We start from the raw sequence: 22,149 nt of genomic DNA on the forward strand, positions 1-22,149 counted from the left end.
TCACGCCGATGAAGGGAGATCAGTTGTCGGCGTTTGTTGGGCCGCTATTATTTTTAGCCCCCCGGCATGATCCCCCTCTTTATCTGGATGTGTGCAATTGTGGCAGGAGGTAGTGATTGTATGACTCACGGCCTGCTCGCAGACTCAACACGGGAACGTCAATGGGGAACTACAAATCCAGACCGTCACAGACGTGTACAGGTAATATAATATTATTGTTTCTACAGTGGAAGAGCACAGCTACAGTGTTGGAAATTTAAAATTATTTAATTTTTTTGACATTAAACTTGTCATACACTGAAGTACTTTGTGTTTCGCTTAAGACGAATGGAAGAAAAAAGTGAGCGAGTCATACTCCGCCATCCTGGAGAAGCTGGAAGATGACCTCCAGCTCAAAGAAAGCGAACTCGTGGATCTCAAACTCGCATTCAGGTGAGCTTTCATTTTACATTCTGGACCGGGCCATGTTGATATATATATTTATTCCTTCTCCCCTCTGTGCCTCAGCTCCGACGAGGCCTTCCAGAAGGTGAACTTGAACTACCGGACGGAGAAAGGCCTGTCCCTACTGCATCTCTGCTGCGTGTGCGAAGGTATGCGCCCTCACCGCATTCTATTAATAACTCGTCAACAAAACACTACGCTGCAACCCTGGCGACTCATTGAAGGACAGTCTACTCATATGGACCTAATGCCGTGTCAGAAAAAGACTACTAGAACAGCTGAACTTTACTTGGCGTGAATCTGAGGCATTTTAAATAAATTAAACCGCAAAAACCTGGCATTTGAACAGGGGTGTGTAGACTTTTGCATTAACTATTTTGTGTCCAGGTAATAAGGAACATATCAGCTCTTTAATGGTCAAAGGTCTTCGCCCGTCCAGACTGACCAAGAATGGATTCACCGCGCTCCATTTGGCCGCGTATAAGGTGAAGCCAAATTGGGAAAGTTGAACGACGGGCAAAGGTGAACTTGTCTGATTTGTTGTCAGGACAACGGCGAGTTGGTGACGGCGCTTCTCCACGGGGGGTCGGACGTGCAGCAGCTAGGCTACGGAGCCCTCACCGCCTTGCACGTCGCCACGTTGGCCGGACACATGGAGGTGAGAGAATGTCAAGTTGGCCAGAGTCGACGGGATTTTTTGCTGAGTTAGCACTTGTTTGCAGGCCACCGATATTCTCCTCCAGCACGGCGCTTCCGTTAATGTCCAGGATGCTGTTTTTTTCACCCCGCTGCATATCGCCGCTTATAACGGCAACGAGCAGGTAAAACCGATATCCATCCAGAGATGAAACATTTTGAATAATCTTTTTTTTTTTTTTTTACCAGCTCAGCAAATTACTGCTGAAGTTTGGAGCGGATGTGAACGCCAGTGGCGAGGTGGGCGACCGGCCATTGCATCTGGCCGCAGCCAAGGGTTTCCTGGACATCATCGCGCTTCTCGTTGGAGAAGGAGGGAAAGCTAACGGTGAGACTTATTTTCAAGCTTTTCAAATGTTTTGGAACAGTGAGGGGAATGCTTTAGTTTAGGTTAGGTTGTCCAATATTTTTATTAAATGTTATTATTTTTTTTTTATTATTGTTGTTTTGAATTATTATATTACTATCAATATTTTATTTTTTAAATTAAAATAAAGGCAAATATTTTTTCAACATTACAAGATATTATAGTATTTTTTTTATTCAGTCATTAAAGTTGAATGTTGCAAAATATTGTACTTGTATTTTTACTAAATGATTTATTTTTAAAGGTAAAATGGTACCGCATCATTTTATTTTTCAAAGTTACAAAATATCACACAATTGTATAATCAATTTTAAATGTTGCAACACACACACATTTTCCAAATAAAATAAATGTATTTATTGTGCATGCAGTGAATGCGCAGGACAACGAGGACCACGTCCCCCTCCACTTCTGCGCTCGCTTCGGCCACCACGAGGTGGTACGCTTCCTCCTTCAGGGCAACTTGGACGTGCAGGCGCACGCCACCAACATCTACGGGGACACGCCGTTACACTTGTAAAGCCCGTCGTCACGTTCCCCTCGTCCTTCCGCCTTTCACGTGCCGTCTTCCCGTCCAGGGCCTGCTACAACGGCAAATACAACGTCGTCAAGGAGATCATCCAGCTCTCTGGTGTCGAGAGTCTCACCAAGGAGAACATTTTCAGCGAGACGTCGCTGCACAGGTATCAGCCTCTACCGTATTTCCTCAAATAGAGTAAAGCCCTGATGGATTTTCGTCTTGCATCTCAGTGCTTGCACCTACGGCAAAGATCTGGAGATGGTCAAGCTTCTTTTGAGCCAGAATGCCATGAGCATCAACCACCAAGGCAGAGATGGACATACAGGTGACTTTGCTGAGGTGGACCTCACCAAAAATCTGTCATGTTCAACCTTGTGGTCGTCCAGCCCTGCACAGCGCGTGTTTCCACGGCCACATCCGCCTGGTGCAATTCCTGCTGGACAACGGGGCCGACATGAACCTGGTGGCTTGTGACCCCAGCCGCTCCAGCGGGGAGAAGGATGAGCAGACCTGCCTCATGTGGGCTTACGAGAAAGGTGACCAACCTCTACCACGGCGCCCGTCACACTCGACTCAATCCCGTTTGGCGTTGCAGGTCACGACGCCATCGTCACTTTGCTGAAGCACTACAAGCGTCCCGATGATTCTCCCTGCAATGAGTACTCGCAGCCAGGAGGGGGTGAGTCCATCCGGAATTGGGGGGACCGCGCAAACGGTCTAAATTTGGCGACTGTCTTCCAGATGGCTCCTACGTTTCGGTGCCGTCGCCGCTGGGGAAGATCAAGAGCATGACGAAAGGTAATGGGATTTTTCAGTATAATTATTTTTATTAGTTTTTATTTATTTATTCTTTTTTTTTTCAAAATTAACTAGATGAAAAAAATATATATAATAAATAAATAAAATATTTTATTACAGGGGAAAAAAAAAAGTTACACCTTTTTCTTGTGAATGTTGAATTACGTTTACCAATATTGACTGTTTTGTTTCAGAGAAAGCAGAGGTTCTTCTACTCAGAGCCAGCTTGCCTTCTCATTTCCATCTTCAGCTCTCCGAGTTGGAATTTAATGAAATCATTGGATCTGGTAATTTTATTAATTTATTTTCACATGAAATCTTACAATATTATCATAAAACGCTATTTCGCCCACAGGCTCCTTCGGCAGAGTTTACAAAGGCAAGTGCCGGAACAAAATAGTCGCAATTAAACGGTAAAACTCCACACAAAGCATTTTCTCGTCCACCTCGCTCTTTTCTGACGCTTGGGCCGTCGTTCCGCAGCTACCGAGCCAACACGTACTGCTCCAAGTCGGACGTGGACATGTTCTGCCGAGAGGTGTCCATCCTGTGCCGCCTCAACCACCCTTGCATCATCCAGTTCGTGGGCGCCTGTCTAGACGACCCTAGCCAGTTTGCCATCGTCACCCAATACATCTCAGGAGGCTCGCTCTTCGCGCTGTTGCATGAGCAGAAGAGGTGAGGGGGAGGCAGCGCTTCCATCTTTGACCACCTGGGGGCAGTATAGTCCAAACATCCTCAGTCATTTTAGTCTTTCTTTGCAGAGGATAAATATCCCTTTAAGTATATTTTAATCGTCTGTCTACATGTGTTGCAGCACCATTTGTGTTCAGAAAACTTATATCTTAAAGAGTTCGACATGTTTGCGCAGTCGGTCTCATTATCCCCCCTGGAAGCAACGCCTCCCCAATTCCTCCACTTTAGCCTCAACGCTCATCGATCGGGATCAAGTGTGCCCAGGTGCACTCGGGCGTATCGACCGAGGGATGTTAAGAGCCGTGTGTGTGATTAGCAAAGCCATTGATCCGGTGCTAAGTTGCTGCCGCTTTAATGATGTGTCAATGGACAGGCTTATCGATCTGCAGTCCAAGCTCATCATCGCCATGGACGTGGCCAAGGGGATGGAGTACCTGCATAACCTCACCCAGCCCATCATCCATAGAGATCTCAACAGGCATGGCTCACACACACACATGGCCCAGCCGTGACCCTTAAGGTTATCGCTGACTCGTGTGTTCTTTTGCAGCCACAATATTCTTCTTTACGAGGACGGTCACGCCGTGGTGGCTGATTTTGGAGGTGAAACCTGTTTGTCAGGCTGATCGAGTGACTTCCACCGCTAAGCACAGATTTCTGTCCGCAGAGTCCAGATTCCTCCAATCTGTGGACGAAGACAACATGACCAAACAGCCTGGCGTAAGTCTCTGTTTTTTTGTCGACCAATCAGATTTCAGCTTCCGTTGCCATGCGGACCTCATCTGCCAGTATAAACCGGACAGTTGGTGTGAACATTTAATTTAAATCAACATTGCAACGATGTAGTTCTAAAATTGTGACAAGGTATGAAGAGGAAGCTCAAGTTTTATATTCCCCCACTGAAGAGTCAGGTAGCAAATATACGGCCCACCATCGAAGTTTCCTGAGGCTTAAACGTGTAGCTTGGGGCTTGCCCGCACTTGCAATCAATTACCAAACTGCCTTCATGCAGATTTTGTCTCGGGGTGATGATTCATCACGAGCCAAAGTGCTTAGCCTGCAGTTTAGCGCCAAGTGTGTTGCGTCTCTGGAGAGCCGCCTGTTGGAGGAAATTAATTACCCTGACGCAAATGCATTTTTTTTGGCATCGCAACTGTGCCTGTGTGTTGTCAAATGTGCATTTCTTTTTTTTTTTTTTATAAGAACCTGCGATGGATGGCCCCGGAGGTCTTCACACAATGTACTCGCTACTCGGTGAAGGCGGACATGTTCAGCTACGCCCTCTGTCTGTGGGAACTGCTGACTGGAGAGATTCCCTTTGCACACTTGAAGCCTGGTAACGTTTCCCTCATGTCATATTTCGCCAAGAATACAGAAATGTCAAAGTGTGTTTATTTTTTTTGGTCCTCAGCTGCCGCAGCAGCAGACATGGCCTACCATCACATCCGACCTCCTGTCGGCTACTCGATCCCAAAGCCCATCTCTGCGCTTCTGATGAGAGGATGGAACTCATGTCCAGAGGTCTTATATATTTTTATAAAACAATAATTTGAATATTCATAGTTAACAATAATTTGTAATTATTTTGTACTTTCTCATCTGGTTTCAGGACCGTCCTGAGTTTTCTGAGGTGGTCACCAACCTGGAAGAGTGTTTATGTAACGTTGAGGTATATTTTGGAATTCTGGACAATATTTGTCGACAAGTGTGCCAATACGACTTTTGTGTGTTTTGTTTGCGGCCAAAGCTGATGTCACCCGCTTCCAGTAACAGCAGCGGCTCCTTGTCGCCCTCGTCGTCCTCCGACTGTCTTCTCGCCAGAGCCGGGCCCAGTCGGGGTCATGTGGCTGCACTGAGGTCCAGGTTTGAGTTGGAGTACGCGCTCAATACTCGAGCCTACGCCTTCTGGAGTCAGAGGTGAGAAGAAGATGCAAATGATGGCGACGGTGACAGCTGGAGTTGCTTGGACACCAAACGGACAACAAAGAGCAGCAAGTGTTGTAAATAAGTTTCTTTTTGGCTTTCAGCGAGCGGAGGCGTGCGTCCGGAGGCCTCTCGTTGGAGGAAGTACGAAGGAGCATGCAGTTTTCCCCCATCGATCGCAACGGTTTGTTATTCAAGATGATTTGGTTTATTATTATTTTGTGTCTTAGCTATCTGAAACTGCATTTTTTTTTTTTTTGCAGGTTACGTGTCCGATCCAATGAGCACCATGCGGTTCTGCTCCTCGTTCAGCAGCAATGGCAGCTTTGAAGACAGTAACTAACACCTTGTGGTAGTTTGCACTCATGGTTCTTTTTAAATCGAGCCTTAACTTTCTGTATTTATCGTGTTTTTTTTTTTTATATATCTTAAACTAGTCAGTAAAATCTGTGATGAGTACATTTTGTGTATAGAGTTTGCTTCACAGATTTGTAATTGAGATTTTTTTTTACAGTATACAGGCAAGTTGGAGTTTATAGTGGTGTAGTACCACATTGTGCCACAACATGTTTGGCAGCACTGAGCTCTAGTGTAAGAGATGCAGTATAATTAACAGCAAGAGGAAGAGACACTTAAAGTTATACTGTTTTTTTGTGGGCAAGTTTGAGCGTTAGAACAAACATTAAGATATAAAAAAGTGTTTTAACGATATTAACTATTTTTTAAATGCTATAATTTGTTTAAATTATACAGGAGGGGATTCGGAATGAACACGCATGACTTTGTATGTCAATTTTTATTTCTTCAATGGCCAAACCACTGATGAAGCCGTGCAAAGCCACACTGGAGGATAGTAAGGCGAATAAATAATTTATTTACGCGTAAACAAACAGTCTTACCACAGTTTTCATCATTCTATCCTAAAGTTTTTCATTTGTGATGAAACATTAGCCAAAATCATGAAAGCACTTCATGTCTAAGTGTGCGCAGGTAAGCCAAATCCTCGGAGACCAGTCGCCGTGAATTATTTAATTGGTCCGAGCCGGAGTATCTGCTTGCAGGTAAGAGCCCCAACGTAGCATTTGATACCTCCCATTAAGCGAGCCTCTTTGCTTTTGTAAACATTGTGTGCGGCCATCACAACTCATCTCCTTTGTGATTAATGCGTGGCAGCCATGTTGGATTTCGACACGCCCCAGTCGTCCGTAATGGGACGTCTCTCAGGGTAGGACTGAGCTTCTCCTTCCAAGTGGTTTAGTGCAACCTCCTCACGGGATGGCTCCTCAGGTTCTGAAGATTGTCTGGCCTCCTTGCTAGGACCCGCATCAGAGTCCTTGAGGTCTTCCAAAGGTTCAACAAAGGTTTCAAAGAGCTTGGAAGCTTGATGCGTGCTTAGCCAGTTGGTGACCAGCTCGGCACTGCTGGCCCGGGCCAGCGCGTCTGGACTTTCTCCGTTGGAGAGCTGATTGGCGGTTTGAGTATTTGACTGGGGTTGGAGAAGCACACTTGCTCCTTCGTCCGAGGCCTTGCTTGCCTCTTCTGTATTGACCTCGGGCCCTGGAGACCTCGTTTTGGAGGTCAGGTTCTGGCTCGGGTCTTGGGAAGACTGCTTCTCAGTTTGTTTGGTTTTCTCAAGATCCAGGTCTTGTCTGATTTGATCTGGCTCCTCGATCAAGTCAACTCTACTTGACGTCTCCCCGTTTTCACCATCAACGTGACTACTTTTATCGTTTTCCGTTCTCAGAACTTTGTCCGCTGTGGTCTCTTCGGTCGGGCTTGATTGTTGAAAGACACCGAGAGTCTCCGTCACAACGTTCAGATCTTCATTTTGCAAGTTTGCTTCTGATGGTTTCTCCTGTTCCTGTGAGTCCTTCGCTGATTCTTGTCTTTCTTCGGGGTCAAAGGTGACACTCCTGTCTTCAGATTTGTTCTCATCTTCCACGGTCTTTTGTTCGCCTTTGTCGGTCTCGTCTTTGTGTCTCACTTCGCTCTCCATATTTATTTCTTCTTTCAAAATAATTTCTTTGTCTTTCTCTGACTCATCTTTAGCTCCATCTTCTCTCTCGTCTTTCTCTATCGCTGCACTTTCTTCCTCATTTGTGGTTTTGTCAAGTTCTTGTCCTTCCTTGACCTCCAAAGTTGTCATTTTCTCGTCGTCTTTGTTCGTCAACTCTTCAAGTCCTTCAGCTTCGTTCTCGACTTTTTCCATTGGTTTACTTTCTTCTTTATCTGTAGTTGCTTGGTTTGTTTCTTGGCTTTCTTCGGCCTCAGGGATTTTCTCCTCTTCATCCTTATCAGGACGATCTTCAGCTTCATTTTCCTCATTGGTCGCTTTATTGTTTTCTTCCCCTTCGTTTGCTTGAGCAGTCCCGGCTTCCTCATCTTTGTCTGCACTTGCTTCGTTTTCCCTTTCGTCTTCCTCGTTTGTTTCTTCAACTTCATCTACCTTTTCTTCTTGGTCCTCTGCGCTCTTCACTTTGAGAGCCTCACAATTGTCTGTCTCAGTTTTTTCTGATTCTTCTGCCTCAGCTTCATCAACGGTTGCCACTTCTGCTTCTTGCGTTCCATCTTGTCCATCCTCGGCAGTCTTTTCTATGGTTTCCTCCTTTTCACTTTCCTGGTTTGTGTCACTCTGCAGATTCGTTTGTTCTTCCTCTTTCTTACCGTCTTCCTCACATTTAGGATCATCTGGCTCTTCGCTAACAGCCTGGACATCTCCTGACGCCTCATCCTTGACATCTTCTGGAGAAACCATCATCTCCAACCCGCTAGGGTCCGGTGTTGCTTCTAATTCTGATCCTCCAGCAGTCTCCTCCGCCTTGGTCTCTGTTGTCTCGCTACCTGGCTTCACCTCTGGATCAACATTGACGGAAATAGCTGAAGTGTCGTCTTGAGGTTCTAAAATCGCAGCGCCTTCCTCCATTTTCTTTTCAGAATCGCCTTCCTTCACGTCCTCATGAGGTTCTTCTTGACCTGCTTCAGCAGGTTCTTTGGGCTCAGATGATTCTTCTAATTGAGCCTCCACCAGAACTGCTTCTGCAAAATCACACCAAGAGGTTCCAATTAGCATTTACAATATTTTGGAGATGATTTCAATTTGATACCGTCTTTTTCCAGCTTCTGGCCTTGCTCTGAAGCCGCCACCGCCGTCGTCTCCTCCTCTTCGGTGCTGGTGTCGCTCAGCTCTGGCTCAGAACTCTGCTGCGACTCCTTCAAGATGGCTTCGGCGAGCTTCTCCTGCACAGATTTGGCTTGGGAAAGACAAAGATGCATAGCAGATGTATCGTTGTCAGATACTTGCAGAACATTTCGAAGAAAGAAAGACACCCAATAAGGAAACTGAAATTCATTTAGATGTTGGAGCTTTAATTGGAATCAAAAGAACATGCAAATGTGTGCACACAGAAATGAAAATAGGATTCAGCAGTCGTTATAGTTTCTGGATTTTTGGGGGGGGGGGCGGTCACTCTTATTTACTCACCCCTCTCCGGCTGCTCCAACTTGCTCTCATCTTCTGTCTCCCGACCTTCTGATTTCTCTCCTGATGTCTCCTGGCTTTGTTCTTTCTGGCCCGAGTCCAAGACGTCCACATCGGCGCTAGACTCGGAGTCTGCGGAGTCTTCTGGGTTGGCTTGCTCCTCTTCCTCATCCACAGTTTCTGCTTGGAGGATTTCCTTGGGTTCTTCCTCGTCCTCGTTGGCGACCACCTCGACGTCGCTCTCCTCGCAGGAACTGGAACTTGAACGAGGTCTCGTGTCGTCGTCTTCTGTGAAGATACTATATATGGTTCCTGGTGTTCTCATCTCTTACAAACTCAAGAGTCAGCCCACCATCTTGGTTGTGATCCTCAGAGTCTGATGAAGTTTCATCTTTAGGCTGCGCGTCAGTTCCACCGGTTGGAGATGCAGCTTTCTTTTCATTGGATTCCTCCACAGCGACGTCGTCATCTCCTTCAAAGTCCTCGTCGTAATCTACTCGATGAGATTATTGCCTGTCAGCCCTTCTGGTACATAACACATCTTCATCATCATCATGATCATACCATCTCTGTGTTTGTCCTCTTGTTGTGATGGAGTGCTCTCGCGTCCTGAGTGGGATGTGCTCCTGGCCTCCTTGAAGCTTCCTCTGGCATCTTGGACCTTCATGGGAGGGGGAGCAGGCTTCTTGTCCAGCCCCATCGCTATTATGCACCTAAAGCACATTCAATCAAGGGTTTTCATCGTCGGCCATTTTGTAGTTTAACCGGCGTCCCTCACTTGTAGCACGGCGAGGCCCGCTCCACAACGCTGAAGCCAAAATGTCCGTGCCTGCCGCCCAATCGGAGGCCTCGCCGGTGCTTGAACTCGCAGCACGAGCTGAGACGCTCCACTTGTAACCCGTTCAGGAAGAAGGTCAAGCTGAAGGGGAAACCTTGATGTCGCCTCGACACGAACTGGAATGTCTCTGAGGTAGGTCACATGACATTCTGTATCAATGCTAATTTCCATTTTTAGCATTTTACGTTATGTTAGCATGAAGCTAATGTCGTACAAATCTCTCACCACTGACCTCCTTCACGGAGCTTGCCTTTGTACACGCAGAGGTTTTCTCCTCCGCAGTGTTGCTGAAACACTCTGACCTCGTCCCTCGGGTCTTCCGAGTCATGAGAGAGATGCACAGATTTGCCAAAATACACCATGGTGACACGCACTTTGCTCTGGGGCTCAGAAATCCTCACCAGGGACCGCTCCTGTCGTCAAACGACACGTTTGCTTGACGTTTCTTTCGCACTTTTCGAATTTCGATTCATTTTCCAGAACCAGACAACTTGTTTAGACCTCGTTGGCGTCGACCGCACTGAAGGTGGTGGCAGGGCGTAGTCGGCGGCCGCCCCTGAGACTTGGAGTGCCGCTGGGATTACAACCGGGTCCCCTGTTTTTTTTCTTGGTGGCAGGAGGCAACGGCGTGACAAAGTTGTTGATGACCGGCAGACAGTAAGGTGAGACGCCCGGCGGGGGATCCCAAGCGGTGGGCTCGTGCGTTCCCGACTCTCTGTCCTTCTGAAAAAATATTAAATATATCATCCGAAATCGTGTTTTACTTTTTGCACGTGTTTTGGTCTCACAGTGAAGTCGCTGAACGCCTGATTGACTTTGCGAGCGGAGCGGCGTTTATTGGCGCCGCTGCGGATCGGCTTCAAGCGAGCGGGCCGCTGCATCGTTCCCGGAGCCGTGTTGGGTCGAGATGAGCATGGCTGCGTACACGAAATCAAAGGTGGGAACGGAACACTGTTGCTCAATTAGTTCTCTTTGGACTCACAGATTCTGAGGATGCGTAATGACCTCCCACAGGTCCCGAGTGTTGCTTCCGGACACCCCTCGCGCCCACGGGTGGGTGCGGCGACATCATCTGGACATCTTCTTCAAATCTCTTTGTCCGCGCCACCTTCAAAAGTATCGCACGGTACGTGACGTGGACACCATTAAGATGCAAATGACTCACCTTCATCTTGTGCACTCGCTCCCTCCTGGCAAACTCCTCCAGTTTTCTTTTAATCTCCATCTGATGGAGACGCTGCGAGGGAAGAGGAGCCAATTAGTATGGCTCATCCTTCCTCGCTGTCTGAATCGGTTTTGTGTCTGGAACAACGTGTTCCGAGCCACTCGCCCGCCCCACCCACCTCCATCTCTAGCACCTTGAGGAAAATGGCCTGGGCCAGGCACTCTCGGACATGTTTTTGGTGCGCCTTCTGGAGTATCTTGTGTTTGTACTCCTTGTCGGGAACGATGCGCCCGCTCCTGGTGATCTGAAGACAATTTGACATTCAATAAATAATCTTTAGCAAAAAAAAATATCTTAAAATACTTCCTGTGTTAATATTTACACAGAGAAACACAATAATGTGTCGCCATCTAGTGGCTGACATTGGAATTACACCTAAAATAGAGTTAGAACAAAATAATTATAATTTGTGTATTATAAATTAGGACTTAAAACGAGGCTTCCTGGCGACAACAGATTATTTCTATACCAGTCCGGCTCTCTGCAAATGTCTCCTGATACGAGTACTGCTGAAGTAGCCGCTCAGGTGCTTGTCCGTCAGGCTGTTGTAGGCTGAAATGAGCCTGCGATGGAGAGAAATAAAACAAAGCCTAGTTTTGCATCAATCTAAAATAAGAAGAAACTCTTTTTATATTTTTTTTATTTCCATCCAGATCTTTTAGCTGCCGTTCTTTTTTAAAAAGGTGTCTGATTACATTTGATGAGATGGCACACTTGACCCTCTTCGCCTCTCTATTGTGCAACCTGGATTGTCTCTGATGTTCTACTGTGTCGCTTCGTGCAGCTCTTGACGGCCGGATGCTCTTTTGAGAACATCTTTAATGAAGCGTGGCCATCCAACAGGTCACACATCCTTTGTTGATCATTCACCCCATCCCTAAATGATTTTATTTTTCTTGTCCAACATTCTTTTCTATGGATATTCACTCGTGAGTACCCACCAATACCAATTATGACCTCAAATTTTGTTTTCATTTCAGTATCTGTGGCCTGGTATCGGTATCCTTCACGAGTACCCGATACCTGAAATAAGGCTACGTGCTCATCGCTAGTAAATCCAATTTTACAGATAGCTAACTGTATGCGCAGCTCATGCTTGAAAGGCCCTTTTCTCCAAATTGTCCCCGCAAAGAAGGCCGCATGCAAAAAAAAAAAACGTAGAATAGCAAATCAAGTAGCACCTACCCCGGGTTGAAGTGACTCATGGTGCTCCTTCAAATTTTCCAGCTGGCTCGACGGACGGCAGAGTTGTTGTGACAGAGCACCAAATTCTCATCTGATCCCCGACCGGAGTCGCTGCCTTACTTTTGCGAGAGTAGAAACGGTGACACTGGGCGGTTGCCATGGGAGACCACGTGACAATGCTGCCAACCAGGCTGGTTTCCACTTACACGCACGTACGCGTACACACAGACGCGGTCCCACTGGCATCAAAGTCGACACCCGAAGCACTGACCTACATTTACAACCTCAATTGTAATATTTGTTCTGGAGACTTATTCTATGTGTTTGCTATGTCACTATAACCTGCCCAGGGCCTTCAGAATCAGAAGTGTTGGCCCTTGGAACTGTTCCTTTAACTTAAGAGTGAAAGTGATCGATTAGCAAAACACGATTTGCACATCAGCATCCCTGGTGATTTTTTTTTTCTTCAATTTTGTTTGCAAACTGCTACAAATTGTGTAGATGGCATTATTTTACTAACATTCAATCACACAGCAGTCCAGTTTGTGGTACACAGATCTTATACTGCCCTCTAGAGGACATAAGGAAAATTAAAATCTTGTTTTGTTAGTGAATTATGAGTACAACTTAATATTTAGATTAATACAATACTCCAACTGTTTCAATAAAAGTGAATTTAACAATTTTAATCTAGACTATGATATTATATTGCAGTATATGGAATTGTGGCATTAATTTACTGCCTTTGACTAATAGATTTTTTATTTTTTAGGTTTCAAACTTGAGCCGAGTGCGGCCATGTTTCATTCTTGAGATGCCAATGCCACTAGGACCGACCAATGTGCCAAAATGACAATACAGTGGTACGTACCTTCACTCACTAGTTTAATTGGTTCCAAGACCAAACTCATAAAAGGAAGAAATCAGTTTATTGCCACTCTCAGTTTTGCCAATGTCTGCTTAGCTCAATGCTAACAATCAATGTAGAACGTCATAGAGGGGCTAACGAATAGTATGGTGTCTTTGAACACCATCCATCCATCCATCCATCCTCAAGGCCTGTTTAAACTTCCGTCAACAAGCAGTCGGGGGCTGTTGGAAATTGAGACCGATGCGCTTCCGGCCCGCTAAACATCGTAATCAAGTCGGCAAGCCTTAAAATAACAATTAGCCACCAAAAAGAAGAGGGATGATTATAAATTCCATTCAGGGAGAAAAAAAATATATATTCTGGCTGTCGACGGGGGAAGGTCCCTGGGGGTCCTGCACTTTTGGTGATGGAAGGAGGGGGGGGGGGGTTGAGTTTTTGCAATCAGTGTTAAATAGAGCCGTTTTGTGGCTGTGTGATTGTCAAGTGGGCCATTACTTGTTGATAAGAGCACTTTTTTTCCCCCCGCATGTGGCCCTGATTGGTGCCGAGCATGCTGCTTCCCGCTCGCACCGTCCCGGCGCAATCAGGCCCCTCTTTCACTGCCATTTTCACCGCTGTGATTTCCACCCATGGTCTTCACCCACCCCTCGCCCCCTCCTACCCGGCACTCCTCCCTTTCAGATTCAACGAGTAGCCATTTACAGCAAGGAGAAAAGGTCACGCTCATCTGCGAGTGTCAATTGTAATCCAACCTGTCGACCTGATTTTAATAAAATAAACGAGATGAAGCAAAGTCGGAGTGGAAGGAAAGCTTCAGAGGTCAAATGCTCTTCACTTGGAAAAAGGCTTGCTGCATGCCAGCGCTGTCGCGATTTCTTGAAGTAATTTTTGTCTTGAAGTCACAAACTGATGTTTTCCCTCAGGATTGTCTGCAGAATTCCTGCTTCCATCCATCCCAGCAAGTTGTCCAGGTCCTGGTGATACAAAGCAGCCCCATGACCAACATCATCTGGTACGATGTTCTCTTTTTTTCTCGCAAACAAAACATTCAAGTGGAGAAATTGTGAAAAACGTCGGAGATGTTATGGAATTAGATCAGAAAATGCCCACAGACCCTCATGTGACCACAACAACTCCTCATCCATACATGTCATCTTATTTACACTTTCCTTCCTCCCTGTTCATAACGTAACACGCTGCATCATCCAGACGTGATGTCACAAGACACTCGGAGGAGTTTTGTCCACCTTGTTTTTGTCTGCTCCGTAGCCCGCAAAACGCTACACGCGGCCGATTGGGATCCGAGCAACATGCGGGCTCCTAACTACGTCTGCTCTTTTGATGTTAAACACTCGATTTTGTCACTTTTTGACCTCTGTTCTATCTGAGCGAGGTTTTAGTTGGGTGCACGGTTGAGAACGCGTTATCTGATTTAAAAAAAATAAATAGCATTCATGGGCACCAGCTGGAACGCGACACATCTTCCAGGAGGCACGCTAGGACTGCTAAAGGCCTCCTGAGATGATGTGATAGGGAGCCTCGTGCCAATGCGGGTTGCGAGCTACCGAGACCTCCTGCAAGGCGATAAAGAGACAGGAAAAATAAAAAGTCACAGGATGTTATCTTTGCAGCAGTCGTCTTCAAAAGAGAAATGAATATTGGAAATTGAAAAAAATACTTTGCTGCCAAATTGTTCAACTGTTAATATCGGCATGGAAAAAAACTGTTTTTTTTTCATTTAAAAAATTCTTTGTGATTAGAAAATGGACAGAAAATTCACATTCACCCAAAAAAATAAAAAAAAACTCTCACACTAACATTATAAAAATATCAAACACAACAAAAAACTCCAAACAACAAAATCTCTCACCCCCAAAAAAACAATTCATTCTACTTCCCCTCCCAAAACCTAAACTGTAATTCAGACTCTTAAACGTCACCACAAAAACTCTCTAAAAGAACAACTTTTTCTTTTTGTCCTTTCCAGCCGCTCATACTTGCGTTTTTCTTCAACTTTTTTTTTTGCACGCTTGCAAGAAACCACACAGGCAGGCAGGCAGGCAGGCAACTGGGTGGGCGGGCGTGGCTAAAGGTGACATATGAAATATGAATTCTGATCCTCCCTTGGGAAGGCTCACTCTCTTGGAGGACGACAAGAAGAAGAAGAAGAAGCCACAGACATGCGCTGGAAAAGTGAGACCAAAGTTCAACGCTGCATCCTGGCTGGAGGCTCCGGCGAGGAGGTGAGTCGGTTGGGATGGAAGTCCTCGGCCGGTTCGGGGTCAAGCGTCGGGGGGGGCGGGGGTCTGCCTCGTGGCTCAATATTGAGACTTTAATTGCTCTCTCCTGCAATCTGCGAGCACCCACTCCACCTAGCTTCCCTCGTTGTTAAAACTCGAGCAGTTAATGGGACCACTTCATGTTTTTTTTTTTTAACTTTGACTTGTTTTAATCGCTGCTATTAAATAAATCAACGCCCTTTTGATGTAATATCGGTAAAAGGGCGGGGTGGGGGGGGGAGAAGTGTCGGCTCAAGTGTCGTCTGTTAGTCCAAGTAATGACTCTTTGTAAATGTGCAATTGGCGTCGTCATGGTGAGCAAGTGAGCGGCCAGTTGATGATATTTATGGCAAGAGCGCCGGTCATTGAACGCACCACGCGGGCAGCGAGGAGACGCGCAGCCACGGAGGGCAGAGGAAAATAAAAACACGGACATGTGTGCATGTGAGGACTCCAAAGACAACACGGTAGGGATGGGGATTATTATTATTTTATTTTTTTTTTAAATAGGGCAAAAATATACTTTTTATTGTTGCTATTTTATTTTATGGATGCTATTTTTGGATGTGGAATGTTCTTAACTTAGTGCACGTACAACCGCGTATAGTCATGAGAAAAAAATTAAACTTGACATCAGCATAGATATTTTGATTTATATTATTTTAAAAAGATAAAAGTAGGAGTCGATTTTTAATTAAATATTCACTTAAATATTAAATATAAATATTATTATATAAAATATTTTTTCCCCAAATCTGGAAAGATACAATTTGCTCAAAATCCTCTTTGCAGCAACTTTATTTTTTTCAACTAACTAATTCTGCAACCAATATGGGTTATTGGGTTTGCAATTTTAATTTGTTTTTAAATAATAATGCATACCTGTACAAAATGCTTAAGCGGGAGAGAGTTGAGTTGATGTGCGAGTGAGGACTTCAAAATTCAGGATTGAGAACTTTAATATATAAAGTATAAGTGAAATTCTATTGTATTCCTATTAATTATAATTATGGAATATTAAGTCAATCTTACTAATCAATAACATAATAGTCAATGTTTTAAGTCACTTAAATCATTTTGCTCTAATAATTACAATTTCTTTGGAGTTAAGCACAACTCTTAACAATAATCAAATTTGCTGTTTATTTATTTTTTTAATCTTTAATCACTAAATAATATCAAATAAAATTCATTTAATATTTATTTATCCTGTGTTTTTGTTGCACTTGCAGGTGGAGGTTGTGGCTGAAGACATGCGCTCCGGCCTGCAGGCCATGTCCGCTGAGCCACTTCTCACCGCCAGCATGTGTGTGTGCGCCAGTTGCAATGAAGAAATTGTTGATAAATATTTATTGAAGGTATTTCCTCGCGTTGCTTCGCCATTTTTGTTGTTGTTGCTTTGGAATGTGTGTGTGGGTGCTGTAAAAAAATGGTTCCTTGATATACATCCAAGTTGTTTTTTATGAGCATTTTCATTACAGCTTTAGGGTGATTGTGATTTGCACGCCTTCATGCCTCACAGGACCGGAGGAGAAATAAACAGTGTGTTCCGTGTGTGTGTGCGTGTGTGCGCACAGGTGAGCGACCTGTCCTGGCATGTGCGCTGCCTCTGCTGCAGCGTGTGCCAGGCCGCGCTGGGAGGTCACACCAGCTGCTACATTAAAGACAAGGAAGTCTTCTGCAAGATGGATTACTTCAGGTAGACCTTTGTTTTTTTATTTTAAATATTAGTCGTGCATCTGCGGCTCCCGTTTAACACAAGTTTGAAAGTGATTAGGTCATATTAAACACTTGCATGACAGGGTGTGTACACTTGTGCACATTATCTCTTAATTAATTTTCTTTCCTCCGAAAAGATTCAAATCAAGGACTAAGTCACACTAATAGTCCGACATATTTTTAAATGATTTATTCTGGTATTTTTTTTTATTTTTAAAAACCTGACATTCGAACAAGGGTGTGTAGACTTTTTCTAACCACTGTAAAATAACGGTAATGAATAAATGATATGCATCTAATCTACTGTTTATTATTATTATTATTAGAAATAAAAATGTCCTCTTGATTAGCAAAGTGTGTTATTTTCCGTGTGAATCTCGACGTCCATTTGTTGCCTGTGTCGCAGAAGGTTCGGCACGTGGTGCGCGTGCTGCGGCCGCCACATCCACGCCACCGACTGGGTGCGGCGCGCCAAGGGCAACGTTTACCACCTGGCTTGCTTCGCCTGCTTCTCGTGCAAGCGGCAGCTGTCCACCGGAGAGGAGTTTGCCCTGGTGGAGGACAAGGTGCTCTGCAGGGTCCACTACGACTGCATGCTGGACAAGCTCAAAAGGGCCGCCGACAAAGGTCATTTGCAAATGAATATATTTGTCAGTCCTGTAATATTTTCCCAAAATGGCCACCACACCCCTAACATATTATTATAACATGTCTGACATTAAAAAAAAAAAGAGAGCAGATTTAGACTCAGCATATAAAATATCAAGTTTACATGCACAGCTCTTAAATATAGCATTTTATTTATTTTTTTACAAATTTTGGTGCCTATTTTTTATTTTTTTTAAATATGAATAACCTTGTTATGATTATCGCAGGCAGCAGTGTCAATATGGAGGGTGCCATGCCCACGGAACAAGAAATTAGCCAGCCCAAACCATCCAAGAGAGCGAGGACCAGCTTTACTGCTGACCAGCTGCAGGTAAAAAAAAAAAAATAAAATAAAATTCCGCTTAGAGTTGATTGTGCGTGTGTAATACAGAATATTATATATATTATAATATTATATATAAAATTATAAAAATACATCATTTATTTTCGCATGCTATTTAAAGGCCTATTTTTGTATGAATTTATTACAAATTTTAATGTATTATATTATTTAAACCCCATTTTTACAGGTGATGCAAGCGCAATTTGCCCAGGACAACAACCCGGATGCTCAGACGCTGCAGAAACTGGCCGAGCAGACGGGCCTCAGTCGAAGAGTCATACAGGTTCAAGCAAACATAATACAAACAAAAACAATAATCAAACTTTATCAATATAAATATGATCATTACTGTGCATATAAAGACGAACTGGATTGCGCAGGTGTGGTTCCAGAACTGCCGAGCACGCCACAAGAAGCACGTGAGCCCCAACCACACGTCCGCTGCCCCCGTGACATCTCTGCAACCCGCACGCCTGGCCCCGCCCACGCCCACCCCCGAGGAGCTGCAGTACACCACCTTCGGGGGTCCGGAAGGTTCCATGCTGTCGGCGCTGCATTCCTTCATCGACAGTGAGCACCAGGCTTTTTATGAACTACTATACGAGTGACTGCTTTTCACCTCGGTCTGCATTTTTCCACTTCACAAATCATGTCACATGTCAGTGTCATGTGTGACGAGTCTCAAAATGAGGCTCGTTATAGAATCACTAAATTAATTGTGACAGTTAGTATTTTCCAATTAAGGCCACAAGAGGGCGACAAAGCGCTGCTTTGATTTTCCCGTGTAATGTCTTGGTCTAATTCAATTGTATTTTAATATAAAAGTATTGCTTTGGCATCTTCCTGGTGCCAAGAAATTAGGTTGAAGAAATTTGAGGAGCTTTAAAATGTATAAAAAACAAACACTTGGTGAAAGATTAATTGTATTGTACTAAAAAATTGGTGGTACTAAATAGCTCACTTTGACAATCACCTGATTAAATAGCGCAGTGGCTGGTTAGCGGCCATTTTTCTACCAGACACCATTTTAGGTTTTATTGTCATCATGGGGCCATGCAAAAATGTATGACACAATGATTATAACATATTTCTTGATAATGCTCCGTTCGGATCATATCACTTGTGAAAACGTTACGATCATTCCAAACCGTGAAATATTATTCATGTGAGCTGCCTCAAAATGTATTGTGAAGCCTTCCCGCTTGAAGTCGCTGAATATATGTGAAACCTCTTCTGAACGTAGCCCTCGGAATGTGCTTACCGATTGCAAATGGGATGCGTCTGCAAATGTAATTTATTGTGTGTATGTCGAGTGTCTTTTATGAAAATAAATGTCTAATTTCACAAACATCGAGCTGTAATAAACCTGAATAATTATATATATAAGCAGTTTAAATAAGTCTCGGATAGCTAAATGGATAAAAAGCTGCATCAAGTTCCATTTAAGAAGAAATGAGATGTTCGACCCTCAGCGGGCTGTAGCGAAGACCTTGAAGGGGTGCGGCGAGCGGGTCACTCCAATGATTCCCTCGGAGCTTAGCTCGACTCCTTCAGGCACGGAGAACGTGAACTTCTGCAGCATAGCCACGAGGAACAAGAACAGCTCCATTTTGGCTAGGCCCTCACCCAGACATGCACGTTTGCCTTAAACAAAACACAGTCATTACCGTAACCATCCAAATCCTGACCGCCGTCTTTCTTACCTCCAGAGAAAGCTACGAATGCGTTCCTCTTCACAAAATTGCCATCGGAATCCAGGAAGTGTCCAGGGTTGAATGTATGTGGAGTTTCCCATTCGTTCTTGTCAAACAGCACCGATGTCAAGATGGGCAACACGGTGGTGCCCTGTAAACCACAAGCATGATTCAATCCAAGATGGCCGACTGTATGGGTTCTTGAGATTATTTTGTACAACCCACCTTGGGGATGACATAATCCCCCAGTTTCAGGTTTGTTAAGGCCACTCTACCTCCGTTAAGAGGAATGATGTTGGCCATTCTCTGGATCTCATGGATGACCGCGTTAGTGTAGGGCATGTGGGCTCTGTCGGCCATCTTGGGGAAGCGGCTCGGCCCGATCACTCGCTCGATCTCCGCCTGGACTTTGTCTTGGAGAAAGGATGGAAAATTGTTGCTCTTTAATATCCGGAGCATAATAAGACCACTTCATGGCCTTGAGAAAAACCCACCCTGGATTTCAGGGTTCTGGATGAGGAAGAGAAGTCCCCATTGCAGTGTCCTGAAGGAAGTTTCCGTTCCGGCGAGGAACAGATCCAGACAGCACAGAATCAGATTTTCTTCTGTGAAACCCAGCTCACTGTTAGCGTTGTCCTGTCAGAAAAGACAAAGTCAGGGTCCGTTATGGATCTCCTACATGTCATCATCTTACTTTGCTCTCCACCAGGAAGGCATCGATGTAATCCCGTGGGTTGCTGGGGTCAAACTCCGACTTGTGGATTTGTATCTGGGTGTTGATGAACTTCCCTACGGCTTGGAAGTTGCTGAAGATTCTGTTGTGGGGCCCAGGCAATCGCTTCATCACTGCCGGGTAGGCATTGTAGAGCTGCGGCAAGTTATGATTAGCATCTGAATTAGCATCTCAGTTAGCATCTGAAGTTTCAGTGCTAGATTCTTCTCACTCAACAGGGTCCACAAGAAGGTCTTGTAGAGCTACACCAAGGAAACATCGGCTCGGACAACTGTGGGGTTTTTTGTGTTGTCATGATTAGCATCTAAGCTAGCAGCTGAGTTAGCATCTGCGTTAGACTACAAGAGTAGTTCTTTGCCGTTATAACAATGAACATTTGAGTTAGCTTCTGAGTTAGCATCCCTCACCAGGGTCCACACGGAACCTTCCAGATAGATCATCTCTGCCATGGTGGCGTGCAGCTGCTTTAGGTCTGGGTCGCTGTAGTCAAACCTCTTCCCAAAAGCCACCTGGGAGATGATGTTTTCTACAGCGCTGTTCAACTCGGAGGCGGGATCAAATAATTCACCTGAGGTGGAAGGTGACGGTAAGGTAAGATGACTTTAAATCTGACTAAAATTAGCAACGTGAAACCATAAATCCTCAACTTGAAGACCACTTGCGTCAAAGATCTCATCTGTAATATTTAATGTTGGGTCACCTTGGTGTTTTTCCAAGGCCTGGCATAGGTGTTGGCTCTCCTCGTTGATGGTCCTCTCCGTGATGCCGTTAGCCAAGCCGAAGGTGCGTAGCGTGCCCATAGCGAAGTGACGCTGCCTCCTCCATGTCTTGCCGTTGCTACACAAAAGTCCTCCTAAAGGTACAAGCGAAAATTGACTCTCATCTGTCACTGTGTGTGTGTGTGTGTGTGTCCTACCTGTGTGTTGATTGTACAGTCTGGCAAACATGGCCTGGTAGGGCCTGTCTACAAATTTGTCAGCCTGCGTCACGAGGACTTCCTTCACCATCTTCCATCCACACACAAACAGCGTCTTCTCTTGTCCCACACTGATGCAGAAGACGTTCCCGTAAGTGTCGGCCAACTGTGCACGCACACGACAATGGCGCCTTGTGGTCAGATGAGATGCCGAGACAATATTCCCCGTGTGTCGAGCTCAGTCAGCAATTTTTTAATGGAAGTATTTACTCGTTCCCAAAACACCATGGGAGAATGATTCAGATGAAGTACATCAAAATATGAGTTATATTGTGATGAGTTAGCTAGTTTTAGCTTGGATTATTTAAATAATACTTTGGCTCACAAAATCGAAATCCGGTGGTTAATGATTCCTAACTTGATCTATGTACTAAAAAAAATAATCAATGCATAGTAGAGGCCTCCAAAAATCATAACGAGTCAATTCCTACCTGCGTCAGATATATGTGAGGCTGCTTGACAGCAATATTGAAGACGCTTCCGACGAGAGGCAGGGCGAGCGGCCCGGGTGGGAAATTTGCCGGCTCCTTTTTGCCAAAGGTGGCCCATAGGAGGAAAAGGGCTAGTCCTAAAAGGAGTACCCCCCAATTATTCAGACCCAGGAACACGCTATACATCCACATGATGTCCCGTTGGACTGTTCCGCTAGTGTGGTTTTCCCGAAGTGGCGCCTCTAAATACCGCCCAGATGCCTAATTTAATCTAATTTAATTAAA

At 44.9% G+C, this 22,149-nt stretch overlaps 4 protein-coding genes across 7 annotated transcripts; 2 read left to right on the plus strand and 2 right to left on the minus strand.

Moving 5' to 3' along the window:
• The first annotated feature begins 53 nt into the window (after nucleotides 1–53).
• tnni3k (TNNI3 interacting kinase) lies at nucleotides 54–6,336 on the plus strand. Its single transcript, XM_049722861.1, has 25 exons — nucleotides 54–201; nucleotides 324–432; nucleotides 508–593; nucleotides 832–929; nucleotides 992–1,102; nucleotides 1,167–1,265; nucleotides 1,330–1,468; nucleotides 1,879–2,023; nucleotides 2,086–2,190; nucleotides 2,258–2,352; nucleotides 2,414–2,563; nucleotides 2,623–2,706; nucleotides 2,769–2,825; nucleotides 3,020–3,112; nucleotides 3,181–3,238; nucleotides 3,309–3,503; nucleotides 3,895–3,999; nucleotides 4,072–4,124; nucleotides 4,189–4,241; nucleotides 4,725–4,857; nucleotides 4,933–5,042; nucleotides 5,131–5,190; nucleotides 5,269–5,438; nucleotides 5,549–5,628; nucleotides 5,708–6,336. Exons 1-25 carry the CDS (start codon nucleotides 162–164, stop codon nucleotides 5,785–5,787), a joined length of 2,508 nt encoding a protein of 835 aa, XP_049578818.1. The 5' UTR covers nucleotides 54–161; the 3' UTR covers nucleotides 5,788–6,336.
• Nucleotides 6,298–12,314, minus strand: erich3 (glutamate-rich 3). 3 transcript variants are annotated; one of them, XM_068652270.1, is made up of 14 exons: nucleotides 12,171–12,314; nucleotides 11,455–11,548; nucleotides 11,104–11,229; nucleotides 10,926–10,997; nucleotides 10,743–10,868; nucleotides 10,549–10,677; nucleotides 10,262–10,480; nucleotides 9,993–10,173; nucleotides 9,701–9,887; nucleotides 9,487–9,635; nucleotides 9,275–9,415; nucleotides 8,926–9,210; nucleotides 8,549–8,695; nucleotides 6,298–8,480 (listed from the first exon to the last, which is right to left on the minus strand). In XM_068652270.1, the coding sequence occupies exons 1-14, from the start codon at nucleotides 12,188–12,190 to the stop codon at nucleotides 6,604–6,606; spliced, it is 3,753 nt and encodes a 1,250-aa protein (XP_068508371.1). In that variant the 5' UTR covers nucleotides 12,191–12,314; the 3' UTR covers nucleotides 6,298–6,603. The 3 variants fall into 3 exon arrangements, with proteins under 3 accessions (XP_068508371.1, XP_049578760.1, XP_049578754.1); XM_049722803.1 differs by having other exon boundaries at nucleotides 8,926–9,207; nucleotides 10,262–10,483; XM_049722797.1 differs by having other exon boundaries at nucleotides 10,262–10,483.
• Nucleotides 12,315–15,324: 3,010 nt separating this feature from the next.
• LOC125970800 (LIM/homeobox protein Lhx8) lies at nucleotides 15,325–19,380 on the plus strand. Its single transcript, XM_049723446.1, has 7 exons — nucleotides 15,325–15,787; nucleotides 16,553–16,678; nucleotides 16,898–17,019; nucleotides 17,446–17,666; nucleotides 17,915–18,018; nucleotides 18,218–18,313; nucleotides 18,411–19,380. The coding sequence occupies exons 1-7, from the start codon at nucleotides 15,755–15,757 to the stop codon at nucleotides 18,636–18,638; spliced, it is 930 nt and encodes a 309-aa protein (XP_049579403.1). The 5' UTR covers nucleotides 15,325–15,754; the 3' UTR covers nucleotides 18,639–19,380.
• LOC125970679 (cytochrome P450 2J2) lies at nucleotides 19,370–22,090 on the minus strand. 2 transcript variants are annotated; one of them, XM_049723242.2, is made up of 9 exons: nucleotides 21,865–22,090; nucleotides 21,374–21,539; nucleotides 21,158–21,310; nucleotides 20,865–21,025; nucleotides 20,419–20,592; nucleotides 20,219–20,360; nucleotides 19,950–20,137; nucleotides 19,734–19,875; nucleotides 19,370–19,674 (listed from the first exon to the last, which is right to left on the minus strand). In XM_049723242.2, exons 1-9 carry the CDS (start codon nucleotides 22,054–22,056, stop codon nucleotides 19,499–19,501), a joined length of 1,494 nt encoding a protein of 497 aa, XP_049579199.1. In that variant the 5' UTR covers nucleotides 22,057–22,090; the 3' UTR covers nucleotides 19,370–19,498. The 2 variants fall into 2 exon arrangements, with proteins under 2 accessions (XP_049579199.1, XP_049579208.1); XM_049723251.1 differs by having other exon boundaries at nucleotides 21,374–21,504; nucleotides 21,865–22,007.
• Nucleotides 22,091–22,149: the final 59 nt, after the last annotated feature.

Source organism: Syngnathus scovelli, chromosome 10 (assembly GCF_024217435.2).
Source record: "Syngnathus scovelli strain Florida chromosome 10, RoL_Ssco_1.2, whole genome shotgun sequence".
NCBI lineage: Eukaryota > Metazoa > Chordata > Actinopteri > Syngnathiformes > Syngnathidae > Syngnathus > Syngnathus scovelli.

What these genes read in the sequence shown, in the direction of transcription:
- tnni3k (XM_049722861.1), top strand. Translation starts at nt 162, where the DNA reads ATGGGGAACTACAAATCCAGACCGTCACAGACGTGTACAG. An exon ending in CTTATAACGGCAACGAGCAG is followed by an intron (nt 1,266 to 1,329) that starts GTAAAACCGATA and finishes TTTTTTTACCAG; the next exon opens with CTCAGCAAATTACTGCTGAA. An exon ending in CTTTGCACACTTGAAGCCTG is followed by an intron (nt 4,858 to 4,932) that starts GTAACGTTTCCC and finishes TTTGGTCCTCAG; the next exon opens with CTGCCGCAGCAGCAGACATG.
- erich3 (XM_049722797.1), bottom strand. Translation starts at nt 12,190, where the DNA reads ATGAGTCACTTCAACCCGGG. An exon ending in AGCGAGTGCACAAGATGAAG is followed by an intron (nt 10,869 to 10,925) that starts GTGAGTCATTTG and finishes ATACTTTTGAAG; the next exon opens with GTGGCGCGGACAAAGAGATT. An exon ending in ATTACGCATCCTCAGAATCT is followed by an intron (nt 10,678 to 10,742) that starts GTGAGTCCAAAG and finishes TCGTGTACGCAG; the next exon opens with CCATGCTCATCTCGACCCAA.
- LOC125970800 (XM_049723446.1), top strand. Translation starts at nt 15,755, where the DNA reads ATGTGTGCATGTGAGGACTCCAAAGACAACACG. An exon ending in CAAAAGGGCCGCCGACAAAG is followed by an intron (nt 17,667 to 17,914) that starts GTCATTTGCAAA and finishes TGATTATCGCAG; the next exon opens with GCAGCAGTGTCAATATGGAG. An exon ending in TCAGTCGAAGAGTCATACAG is followed by an intron (nt 18,314 to 18,410) that starts GTTCAAGCAAAC and finishes TGGATTGCGCAG; the next exon opens with GTGTGGTTCCAGAACTGCCG.
- LOC125970679 (XM_049723242.2), bottom strand. Translation starts at nt 22,056, where the DNA reads ATGTGGATGTATAGCGTGTTCCTGGGTCTGAATAATTGGGGGGTACTC. An exon ending in ACTGTACAATCAACACACAG is followed by an intron (nt 21,311 to 21,373) that starts GTAGGACACACA and finishes TTGTACCTTTAG; the next exon opens with GAGGACTTTTGTGTAGCAAC. An exon ending in CCTTCCTGGTGGAGAGCAAA is followed by an intron (nt 20,361 to 20,418) that starts GTAAGATGATGA and finishes CTTTTCTGACAG; the next exon opens with GACAACGCTAACAGTGAGCT.